At 39.5% G+C, this 12964-nt stretch overlaps 1 protein-coding gene across 2 annotated transcripts in view; it reads left to right on the forward strand.

The window, feature by feature from the left end:
• Positions 1-12526, forward strand: part of LOC143274593 (kinase suppressor of Ras 1-like) — a 28616-nt gene extending 16090 nt beyond the window's left edge. For both annotated transcript variants that reach the window (XM_076578451.1, XM_076578452.1), the window contains exons 12-20: positions 427-519; positions 1233-1324; positions 1676-1766; positions 2690-2778; positions 3701-3797; positions 4488-4621; positions 6241-6375; positions 7312-7441; positions 8023-12526. In XM_076578451.1, coding sequence (XP_076434566.1) covers positions 427-519; positions 1233-1324; positions 1676-1766; positions 2690-2778; positions 3701-3797; positions 4488-4621; positions 6241-6375; positions 7312-7441; positions 8023-8181 — 1020 coding nt within the window. In that variant the 3' untranslated portion in view covers positions 8182-12526. The remainder of the gene's footprint in view (positions 1-426; positions 520-1232; positions 1325-1675; positions 1767-2689; positions 2779-3700; positions 3798-4487; positions 4622-6240; positions 6376-7311; positions 7442-8022) is intronic.
• Positions 12527-12964: the final 438 nt, after the last annotated feature.

Genomic DNA, 12964 nt, shown 5'->3' on the forward strand with positions numbered 1-12964 from the left:
ACAAACTATAGTCAGTTGAGTTTTTTTTTATATTGTTGTGATGAAGTTGAATCCCTTAGAGTTTCCTTAGTAATTATTCAATTCATTGTCCTTGTAGAATCCGTTTGGGAATGGCTGTGTGTGCTAGATTTGGGGGTGAGTGGGGGTCAGTTTTTACCTCAAAAGTGTTGAAAATATTTGTTGAATCATGAAAGCTCTTTAAAAAGTAAAAGAAAAAAGGTATTGTCTACAGACAAAGGGCAGTTGCCGGCGCCAGTGGAGAAGTTAGATTACATTTATATCAACACTGTGTGATTGTCTCTTGAAAGCTGTTTGTCATGCATATTTTCCAGACTTGGTTTTTATACGAGTTTGACACCAGTAGAGTAAGACATCAAAGGGTATAGAAGCTGCTTTATTTGATGGATGACTGTGTTTTATGTGCAGAGCAACACGTCAGATCGTATACCACTGGACAGAGTGGATTCTGTGGACAGTCAGGATGATCCTTTGGGTCACAGTTGGAATCGACAAAATAGTGTAAGTATCGCAGTGCTCGTTTCTCATGTTCTCTCACTCTCTCTCTCTCCCTCTCCCTCTTCTTCCTTCTCAACATTGGTTAAAAGTGGGGTAGCTGAAGGATGGGTGCAATAGCCGAGTGGTTAAAGTGTTGGACTGTCAATCTGAGGGTCCCGGGTTCGAATCACGGTGATGGCGCCTGGTGGGTAAAGGGTGGAGATTTTTATGATCTGCCAGGTCAACATATGTGCAGACCTGCTAGTGCCTGAACCCCCTTTGTGTGTATATGCAAGCAGAAGATCAAATACGCACGTTAAAGATCCTGTAATCCATGTCAGCGTTCGGTCGGTTATGGAAACAAGAACATACCCAGCATGCACACACCCGAAAATGGAGTATGGCTGCCTACATGGTGGGGTAAAAACGGTCACAGATGTAAAAGCCCACTCGTGTGCATACGAGTGAACGCAGAAGAAGAAGAAGAGGGCAGCTGAAGAACTCTTTCATTTGAAAAGGGAGAATGAGTAAGTAAACTTGATATGATGTATTGTAAGGATACGGAATTGAGATGGTGTAGACAATTTTCTGTGCCTAAATGGAACCATTGATCTTCATCTCGTCTGTTTTTTGTTTTTTGTGGTTGTTTTTTGTTGTTGTTTTGTTTCAATTGCATGAATGTGTGTTGGCATGAAATGATTGATGTCTGTAGCACGCATGATCTTTTTCCTTTACAGCTGGCTGCAACTATGCGGGAGTGGGACATTCCCTATGAAGATTTAACAATTGGTGATCCCATTGGGAAGGGAAGATTTGGGACTGTGCATAAGTAAGTATTTCTCGGACATTTTAGGGCAATCGTACAGTATTTGTGTACTCAAGTTGAAGCACATGCATGCACTTGCACACTCATACACACACATGTGCTTACGCATGAACACCGCATCACCCAGCACCACACATACACATACAGTTCACACCAAACCACAACACCCCATGCATGCGCGCGCGCGCACACACACACACACACATACACAAACACACAAACAGACATTCACACACACACACACACACACACATAAAAGCAGACACACACACACACACACACACACACAGCCATTGCATTCGTTATTGCCCTGTTTGCCACTAACAACAAGTTTTTGTGGTGTATGTGTCGCAGAGGGCACTGGCATGGGGATGTGGCTATCAAACTGCTGGACATGGGTAATGACTCCGACAATCAGGCACAGTTGGCTGCCTTCAGGCTAGAGGTGGGTCACTCACATTACTCACTTTGCTAAGATGCTCCAGTGTGTGGAGTGTTGGCCTAGAGGTAACATGTCCACCTAGGAAGCGAGAGAATTTGAGGACATTGGTTTGAATCTTTAATAGTTGCCAGTGTTTTCTCCCCTTTTACTGGACCTCGAGTGGTGGTCTGGATGCTGGTCATTTGGATGAGACGATAAACTGAGGTCCTGTGTGCAGCATGCATTTAGTGCATGTAAAAGAACCTACAGCAACAAAAGAGTTGTCCCTGGCAAAATTCTGTAGAAAAATCCACTTCAGTAGGAAAACAAATAAAATTGCAAGCAGAAAAAAATACGAAAAAAAAAATGGATGTAACGATGCGCTTTCCCTGGGGAGAGCAGCCCAAAGTTTTTACACAGAGAAATCTGTTGTGACAAAAAGAGTAATGCAATACAGTACAATATCTTTGGCATGCTTGAGGTAGTCCAGTAATCCATTCTCCATGGTGCCTCATCTGTCTGACAAGTCTGAGGTCTCTCTCCACTCCGGTTATCTGGTATTGATGCAACCACAAAAAAAAAGGGAATTCCAGACCCCCCCGCCCCCCCAACCTCAAGGTTTGGTGTGATTTTGGTATCATGGTGATGTTTTTTAGGGTGCTTTAGTATACAGAATGTTTTTAGGCTTGATATGGCCCTGTGTGCTTTCATAAAGAAAGGCAAATACAATTTGACATGGGAACTTTCCAGATATTTTTGTTCAGTCTATGTCTGGTAGATTTCCTCTTTATGGGACTGTCACGTTTTGAAGGTGGATAATGAATGTAATTGCTGCTTATTCGAACATTGCTTCTGGAAACATGTGTGGATGACTTTGAAGCATGTATTTGAAATGAAGACACCATACAAGTCATTCTTTGTTTGTTGTCATGTCCTGTTTGTTGCAGCTTGCAATGTTGAGGAAAACCAGGCATGAAAACTTGGTGCTGTTCATGGGTGCCTGCATGAAACCCCCTCGCTTAGCGATAGTGACCAGGTAAATATGTTGTTTTTTGAGATATTTTGGAATGTGTAGTTATTTTGTCTTATGTAAACTTTATGAATGTGTGTGTGTGTGTGTGTGCCTGCACATGTCTGATTGTATGTATATTTTATTGTGTTTTCAGGAAGATGCAAATTTGTATGAATTCTTTAACTTTTTGAAGAGTGAAAGGCTTTGTAAATCTATGCAATGATTCATATTGTGCCATTGGGTGTTTTTAAGAGACATATGTATATTTGCCAGTAATGATAACATATATATGTGTTTAAACAGGTTTTGCAGTCAGTACAACCAGTAAAGAATCTTGTTTGAGGTACATCTTAGTTTGTAGCCATGTATAAATCTGAATTTGATTTAAGCATTTGTTTTTTTCTGTTACTCAGTCACTCTCTCTTCCCTCTCCTGTTTTCTTCGCTCTCCCAGCAATTGTGCCAGTTCAGGGGCTTAGTAGTAGGTGTCCTGCTTATGTTGAATCAGACCACCACCCACCTAACAGCACAGAGGTAACTCAGTGGCAGTGACGAGTGTCCTTGTGGTGACATGACTTTGATGGCTCCCTGTGGACTGATGGGTCTGAGATAGGAACAGACTGTGTCTGGGTGTAGACATGTATGGGTAGTCTGGGTTGGAAGTGTGAGAGAATTGCCACTGAGACAGTGTGGAAGGTGGTACATGCATGTGCAAGCGTGCACTTGCGCGCGCGCACACACATACTGAGGCAGTATGCAAGGTGGAGTATGCACACACACATGCATGTACATATGCACAAGTCAGTCTTAACGGAGTGTATAAGTTAAGACCCCCCAACCCCTTTGTCTCTCTCTGTGTCCAAATTAAATAATATACAAGTTCTGTTTTGTGATTCTGAGGGAAAAAATGTTGTCATTGATGATGATCTGTTTTTGTCTTGTTCCAGTTTTTGCCGAGGCGAAACACTGTACACCATTATCCACATAAAGAAGGATACTTTCAAGATCAACAAGGCAATGATCATTGCATCTCAAGTTGCGCAGGTAAGGACGACCAACAATATAGACTGGACACAAGATACTGTAAAGCAATATCTCTTCTGTTTGCATGCCTCATCCGTAAGGTGGAATGTATAAGTTTTTTTAGTCTTGTCTCTCATTATCTGTTATAATTATTATTTATTTATTTACTTATTTATGTACGCTTATCTATTATTTATTTACTTTTTCTCAAGGCCTGACTAAGCGCGTTGGGTTACGCTGCTGGTCAGGCATCTGCTTGGCAGATGTGGTGTAGCGTATATGGATTTGTCCGAACGCAGTGACGCCTCCTAGAGCTACTGAAACTGAAACTGAAACTGAAAGGGATGTGTTAAACTTGAGCTTCATCAGTTAAGGAATGGAGGACAAGCATTCTTGATGTGAAAAAAATAAAATGTCACTGTTAACATACAATAATGATTTGAACAAATTATTAAGTGGAACCAAAGAGAAGGCAGTCACTCCATTAGCCTTTACAATGTAAAGGGCATCACAAGGTTTGTATCCCTTATCTCTTTCATTCTTTGCGAGTAATTCCAATCACTGTATATGTGTGTATTGTGTGTTTATAAAAAAAAAAAAAGCAGTTTTATCATGTGAGAAGACAGAAGTTGTAAAGACAGTTTGAAAAATGTTGATTTTTTAAAATATTATTTCTGTTTCCTGCAAAACTGTGTGTGTGTGTGTGTGCAGGGAATGAGTTACCTGCATGCCCGAAACATTATCCACAAGGACCTTCGCTCCAAGAACATTTTCATAGACAGTGGCAAAGTGGTCATCACAGATTTTGGTCTCTTCCATGTCACAAAGATTTGTCGAGGCAGCAAGTGAGTGGATTTTTTGTTTAGTCTGTCTTTTTTCCTTTTTTTTCTTTTTTCTCTGGGGTAAGTTTATGGGTTTTGTGCTGTTGTTGGATTTTTTTTTTCCTTTTCACTAACCATTTACTAAGTGGATACATGACAGTGAGTTTTCAGGGTAAGGTCTGGCATAGATTGGGATCCATTTGTTAGAAAAAACCCAACTGTATTTAATTTTGTGGTATAATTTTGAACAAAAATCCCTCTCTTGTTTGTAAAGTGGTGGATGGTTGTGAACACTGGTATGCTTTATTCCTTTCTCCCCTCCCATCGTTCAGGCAATATACTGAAATCATTGCTGTATCATTTACCGCCATGAAAAAAAAAGTGCCGTTTTATAAAGTAATGAGTTCTTGTGAAGCCTGCTGCTCCAACTTTCACCATTTTGCCTTGGAGTGTGGCGAGAACAAATTAGTGCGTGAAAATAAAGGGAAGGGAAATGGCATATTTGGTCTGTACTTTTTTTTTCTGTTGTTCTGTTGGAAAAGATCTTGATATGGTGGCTGATGAGGGTGAATGTAATGCAGATCTTGCACAAGATTCTTTCTCTGATTTGCAGTTGGCAATTTAATTGATCAGCCCATCAGTCCAATCACTTTAATGACATTATAAAAAAAAGCAAAGAAAATAGATTTGTGGGCAGCAAGATAGTATGAGAAAGTACAATAGCAAAATAATGTTTAAGATACAAAAATTTGTTAAAGCGTAGAACACTCAGATTGTGCACAAGAACACAAAATATAAAACCACTAAAAAAAACCCCAAAAAACAAACCCCCAAGCCCCCAACCAACCAAACAAAACAATTCTTACACAATCTTACATATACTGTCCAGCCTTCTCCCACTGTCCCCACATAGCCCTCTCCCCTTCCGCTCTCTTTTTGACCACCTCATTCATGGGCCCCGTTCCACCACCATCTCTTACAGCTCCCACTCGTACTCCATCCACTCGTGTCACAGTGTTTTGAAAGTCCAAATATATCAGGCTAATGTTTCCAGTGTTCCTCTAATCTGTGAGTTTTACACTGTTGTTTCATTAAAAAAAATTTTTTAAAGTCCAAATATTTCAGAGAAACACTACCCTCGTTCTTCTAACCCGTTTATTCATGGGCCCCATTCCACCACCATCTCTTACAGCTCCCACTCGTACTCCATCCACTCGCGTCACAGCGTTTTGAAAGTCCAAATATATCAGGCTAATGTTTCCAGTGTTCCTCTAACCTGTGAGTTTTACACTGTTGTTTTATTTATTTATTTATTTTTTTTAAGTCCAAATATTTCAGGGAAACACTACCCTCGTTCTTCTAAGCTGTTTGTTAGACTGTTTCATTTTAAAAGTTCAAATATTTCAGGGAGACATTTCCTTAGATCCTCTAACCTGTGTGTATTACACTGTTGTTTCATTTTATAATTTTTTTAAAAGTCCAAATATTTCAGGAAAACATTTCCTTAGATCCTCTTACCTGTGTGTATTACACTGTTGTTTCATTTTTATTTTTATTTTTTAAAGTCCAAATATTTCAGGGAAACATTTCCTTAGATCCTCTAACCTGTGTGTATTCCACTGTTGTTTCTTCACCCCCACCAGAAAAGACGATTGGCTGAGCGTGCCCAGGGGATGGTTGTGCTACCTGGCTCCAGAGATCATCCGAGGACTGAAGGCATTGCAGCACTCGAACATGGACTTACCTTTTACACAGAAGTCAGACCTATATGCATTTGGGTGAGTCACAATCCTTGGTTGATGAATAGAAGAAAAAAAAAAAGAGGAAAAATTTCTGTAGCATTCTCCAAAGAAAATACAGTTAAGTGCTCATGTTTCAAGCTTCATAATCCTCAATGATTAAGAATAGTATGTATAATGATAAAATGATGAAAGGTTTCTGTAGCATACACTTCACATTTCAAATATATTTACGAGTTTAACATGTTCAAGCATTGTAGTTTCCCGTACCCTGTATTCACTTTATTTTCTTTATTTTGTATAAATATATATTGATATTAAATGATAAATCCAAGCCCAGATGTCTTCATTTTTCCATAAGTCAGTGGAGAATGCACCAAAAAACAGTCTTGGTTAATCTTTTAACCTTTAGAACCGTATTTGCTTGCAGGGTGGAGTGGTGGTTTTTAAAAACTCATTTATGCTCATTTGTATTTGTATTTCTTTTTTCATCACAACACATTTCTCTGTGTGAAATTCAGGCTGCTCTCCCCAGGGAGAGCCCGTTGCTATACTACAGCGCCACCCATTTTTAAAAATATTTTTTCCTGCTTGCAGTTTTATTTGTTTTGTTTTTTTCCTATCGAAGTGGATTTTTCTACAGAATTTTGCCAGGAACAACCCTCTTGTTGCTGTGGGGTTTTTTACGTGCACTAAGTGCATGCTGCACACAGGACCTCGGTTTATCGTCTCATCCGAATGACTAGCGTCCAGACCACCACTCAAGGTCTAGTGGAGGGGGAGAAAATATCGGCGGCTGAGACGTGATTCGAACCAGCGCGCTCAGATTCTCTCGCTTCCTAGGCGGATGCGCTACCTCTAGGCCATCACTCCACATGTTGGTCCTAATGTACTGTGATGTGATGGTAGTGGTGCTGTGATGACTTGCTGTTGATGGTTAACTTCATAAGACTGACGATGTTGACTGTGCTGCAGGACTGTGTGGTATGAATTGCTGTGCAATGAGTGGCCTTTCCGAAGTCAGCCGTGTGAAACTGTCATCTGGCAAGTGGGTTGCGGAATGAAACAGTCGCTAAGCACAATCAACGCACCTCGAGAAGTCAAGGTGAGACTGGACTGCTTTTTGTGTTTGTTTGACTGATTGTTTTGGTTTTCATGTTTTGAGTCTTTTATAATCTGGGAGTGTAGTGGCAGGCTTGCAGTCTCCGTAAGATTGCTGTTGAAAGTTGTTGTTTTTTCTTTTATGTTCTTGGATAACCAGTGATACAGGACACAGTGGTGAGATTGGCATTTTGTGCCTCACATTGGTAATTGTTATTTTAGATTTAAGAAGTGGTACACTGTCAAACCTCAGAGACTTCAAATGCGGACAGGATGTGCTGCACTGCCCAGAAGTATGTCATTACGTCTGTTTAATTTTAAAGTAGGTAATCAGAGGGAAGTTGTTCGCTTTGCTCCTCAGTACCATTATTTACCTCTGTGCAAGCTGGGTAGCGCAAAGCAACATTGTCATGTGCCTGTGTAAGAACAGAAGTTATTGGTGCTTGTCTGTGGTTTTGGATGTTTTATGCTCCTTGCCATAGGTGCAGTGTCTCTCTGAGGTAAATGTTTCAGTAGGCATGTTTTCTTTGATAGGGTGTTTGTTGGTTTAGGGAAATGTCAAACACTGCCTGTCACTTTGTGCAGGACATTCTGATGTCTTGCTGGGCTTTCCAAGCCGAGGAGCGGCCAGACTTTGTACAGATCACCAAAGCCTTGGACCGCGTTCCCCGCACTCGACTCATACGCAGTCCTTCCCACCCAGTGCACCTGTCCCGCAGTACAGAGGGGATCTTCCAGGCTTGACCCGACTTGGGATGTGGGTGGACAAAGACATCACTGAATGCAGCAATCTCTTTCGATCAGTTCTGTGTGTGTGCTGTGAATTAGCACTGTGTCTGTAGTTGTATTTACTCTTTACCCTGCCTGCTGTGATGAAAGAACCATGGGATATCACTTCATGCTGTCAGAGCCTCATTACCCACTGTGATTTAAGAAAACAACAACAACTGAATTTCACCGTTTCATTCATGAACTAACATCTTTGTGTGTCTGATCATGCAGAAGGACATGGCCTGTGGTTTGTGTCTACAAGGGGCAGTCTTTCAGATGTGATTGTGGACAAGAGTGTGAAGCCTGTCACACCCAGTCGCGTGTGACAGGGCTGCAGAGGGTGTGAACTGCCAGACACCCCCCACAGTCCTCATGCTATCAGGGATCTTCCAGGTGCATGTGCATCCACTTGAACCCCTCTGTCGACATGGATCTTCAGCTTCTTGTCAGCTTCAGCGAATGAGTGACTTTAAATAAAAATGACCTGAATCTGTCAGCAAGGATGGAACAGGTCATGTGTGATATGTTGACTGGATGTTTAGATCTCTTTAACCGGATGGCATTTTCTGGTCTGATGTTGCTTGTGATATTCAAATCAACCTTTCCAGGCCCTCTTGACAAGGGGGGAGTGGTTGGGCATTTCTGTTACCTATGTTCAGATCCCTTCAGATGACAGAGCTCAATTTCCGTCATCTCTTCGTAGGTAAGGACTGATGCTGACCTTTCTTAATAGACCTGTGTTGCCACTGTCTTCATGTTTGCTGTGACAGAGAACTCTGTGACACTGCTGGTTGTTCCTTGATATCAATTGTTAACTCCCTGCCAGCCTTCTGGGGAATGGCTTGATTGCATCCTTGACAACTTATCTGTTTGTTCTGTGGTTTTCAGCCTGCTGTCTCTCTCTCTGTCTGTCTGTCTCTTTTTCTGTCTGTTTCTGTACCATGATTGGTGGTCATGTGGTTCCTGTGAACTGGCCTCAGTTCCAAGTGTTAATTGTGAATCATCTGGGCATTTTCATTCTTTATTTGCAGCTGTGAAGGTGTGTGTGTGTGTGTCTGTACATGTTGTGTTAGTGTGTGTGAATGAATGTGTTTTGTCATGTCTAGGGTGTGTGTGTGTCTGTGTATGTTGTGTTAGTGTGTGTGAATGGGTGTGTTTTGTCATGTCTAGGGTGTGTGTGTGTCTGTGCATGTTGTGTTAGTGTGTGTGAATGAATGTGTTTTGTCATGTCTAGGGTGTGTGTGTGTCTGTGCATGTTGTGTTAGTGTGTGTGAATGAATGTGTTTTGTCATGTCTACCTGAAAAGGGCTCCGGGAAAGGGTACCTTATTCCCAGACCTCAGATTGATCAGGTAAATGTTTTGGTTTTTTGTTTGTTTGTTTTTTTTTGCTTTCCAAACGCAACAAAACTGCATCAGTGATGCTGATCATGAGCTACTTTTCTTTTTGCTTTCTTGATATAAGATACCTGATTATTATAAGTATTTTCAGTTCTACTTTATTCTCAAGTCAGTTAAGTTTTTGTTGTTGTTTTTTATCGTGTGTACATTTGTCCCACTTTGATTCTGTTTTGTTTGTAATTCTCACTTTGATTCCATTTTGTTTGCTGGGTGATTACTGCTCAAATTTATTTATGCACTTTTTTTTGTGTGTGTGTGTGTGTACTTGTCCCCTTCTTTTGCATTAACTCATTTTATTTATGATATTGAATGAAAATTAGCACAAAGTTTCAAACAGAAACCATAGTGAATGCAGATTGTTCCATCAAAGAGGTGAACGGTTGGGTAAATCTGTTGATATGCAACTCGGCGTTTTGTAAACTTGAAAACAGTTGTCGTGCTGCTAGGTACTTTTCTTTGATTAATCCAAAACTTCAAAGTTGAGTGGATATTTTTGACAATACTTCAATAGGTAAGTAAACTAAACTAAAAGGAATGCGTTTTACTAGTGATTACTTAATTGATATCTGCGAAGGGCCATTAAATTGTTGGAGGAGCTCAGTGGGTGTCTGTCTTGTGTGAAAATATTGTGTCTGTGTATGTGTTGTTGTTGAATGCAGTCATTCGTTGGTCATTCTCATCAGATGCTTATTTGACATGTTTTTCTGTTCGTTAGAAATGTATTATGTCACAATGAGCTTGTCTTTCACAGCTTCCATTGAAATAGCGTGTTTCACTGCATGCTCTAGGCTGTATGGCAGAAATGCCTACAGTTATACTTGATATTGCATTTATGGATTAAGAATTCATTGAAAGGGTTGCTGGGGAATTAGAATATTATCAGTATTCTGGGATGGGGAAGGAGAGGGTGGTGGTGAAGAGGAAATTAAAAACTGTTAAGTACCGGTTGTTTTCTTGCTCTTTTTTTAAATCCTAACTCTACAGAATATTTTTCAGTTCTTACTCTCAGCCAGAATGAACAATGTATAAGAACCCATTAACCTAAAATTATCTTATCTTAGACGTTACGTCTGATTGTAGCAGGTTTTAAATTATTTTTTTCATCCTGTTTTTTGGCCCCTTGGTAATTGTGCATTTCTCAGTTTTTCCCCTAAATCTATTCATACATTGCATCCAATCACGTTTTTGTTCATTGTCTTTTTTTCAGAACTTAGTTTTTTTATATGTCCCCCCAAATCATCATTGACTTTGAGGAACAGAGGAGAGATTAAACATCCAGTAAATAAACTAATTTTGGAATGTTGTCAGTCATGTTTATTAGTAGTATGGGATTATGGGGAGTAACTCATCTGATGTGGTTGTGTATCTTTTTTTTTTTCAAGAGATAGAAGAGCACACACAAAAAAATCAGCACAATGGTAAGCAAATGTACGGAACGCAGCTGCTATGCAACACTTTCAGTTTATCACTTGCTTGTCTTTAACACACACAAACATATGCACACATACGCACACACAGACACACACACACACACACACACACACACACACACACACACACACACACACATGTATAAGCTAAACGTGATTTGTTTCAAATCCTTCCACTCCTTAGACTGTTAATATAATCTAGATTGACTCAGTTACAATCTGTGCAGCTGTTGTAGGTCTGTTATTACACCGCAAGACATAAACTTATGAAATGCTTAACTTGCTGATGACATTCTGTTTCTGATGACTTATTCATAGATACACAAAAAACAGCAACAGGGTACACATACTGATCTGCTTGAATGTTCTGCAAAGGCATGGATGTTATCAGAACAAACATTATGGCAATGAAAGTGATGATGTTCACAAAGCACAAACTGCAAATAATGATAGTGCAAGTGAAGTTTAAAAACAAAACAAAACAAATGCGAACACAAGACTGTGAAGAACAACAGCCAAAAATATTCTATGCAGCTCAGTCCAGTAATATTTAAGAGAAATTTGTGCATTTATATACATGTTAATTCATTTTGTTTCTTTTGTACTTGGACATGAAAGATAGTTGATACGGTTAAGGCACTAAGGTAGTAGATGGCCCCTGTTTTCACGTATATTTCATAAAAGCATTAACTCTTTTTCTCTCACTGGTTTTAGATTGAGAAATATTTACTGAACTGTTCAGTTATTGTCGTCGATTATTCTGAATATTTTGCTGATACCTGTTTCTTAGAAAGGCTTGTACATCAGTATATGTGTCAACTTTTGCATTTTCTTCTTTCACACTGCTGTCGTTGCTTCATCATTGCTTAGTGTGTGCTTTTTAAAAAAAAATTTAAAATTTTTTATATATAATAATAAAAGTTAATTTCTATTTCTGTTCTTCTCAAACAGATTGGGAGGATTTTTATTCAGTATTTCTCCTCTTTCTTCAGGACTGTTTTAGATCTTGACATAACTGCGCCTAGAATCCACATCAGACGCATTGAACAGCAGCTAGTCACTTGAGCGTGTTGATGTGGATGTAGTCTGTGATCTTTACTTTTTTACATATAATGGTTATAGGTAAATTATTTTTTGGTGTCATATACTGTACCATGTCAAACTGATGCATTCGAGTTTGACATGGTAAGTATATGTATCACCAAACATGGAGTATAATACAAACTCCTCCTTTTGGTGTCATATACTGTACCATGTCAAACTCGAATGCATCAGTTTGACATGGTAAGTATATGTATCACCAAACATGGAGTATAATACAAACTCCTCCTATTTGTGGTTCTAGACTCTCTAGATGGGATGGAAGGTTGTAGGAATGTGAGGGTGTAGATTGTGTAGACCTGTTAAAATTTTGAGTACTGCTACATCACTCCCAAGAAATTGGCAAAGTAATATGAAGTCTAATGCAATCCAGTTCAGTGAAAGACTTCCCCCCCCCCCAAAAAAAAAGAACAACATACAACATTAGCTGCTTGTTGTTTTTGATTTTTCTACCTTGTTCATGTGCTTCTCCATTGAAGTTTGGCCAGATGAAGATTTTTTTTTTTTCATGAAGGTCTTTTTGAATTATTCAGTGCATTTGTATTATTGTGTACATGATTAATCTCTTAGATCAAAGTCTGAAAGTATTCTGTTCTGTGAAGTTTATTTTGTATAGTTCAAAGCTGCACAGGGTAATGGTAAATTGAAGTGCCATCAAAATAAATACATCAACAATCATGAAAAATAGAATTGCATGACCAGAAATTGATATCCCAGCATTTAGTTGCTTCCCTTGAACAGTTCACTCCTGACATTAGAGACGAGATGTGAAAGGACACCGTGTGACATAGTCAACACAGGTAAACTTAGTTGTTTATGAATATTG

This window comes from Babylonia areolata, chromosome 29 (genome assembly GCF_041734735.1).
Source record: "Babylonia areolata isolate BAREFJ2019XMU chromosome 29, ASM4173473v1, whole genome shotgun sequence".
Taxonomy (NCBI): Eukaryota; Metazoa; Mollusca; class Gastropoda; order Neogastropoda; family Buccinidae; genus Babylonia; species Babylonia areolata.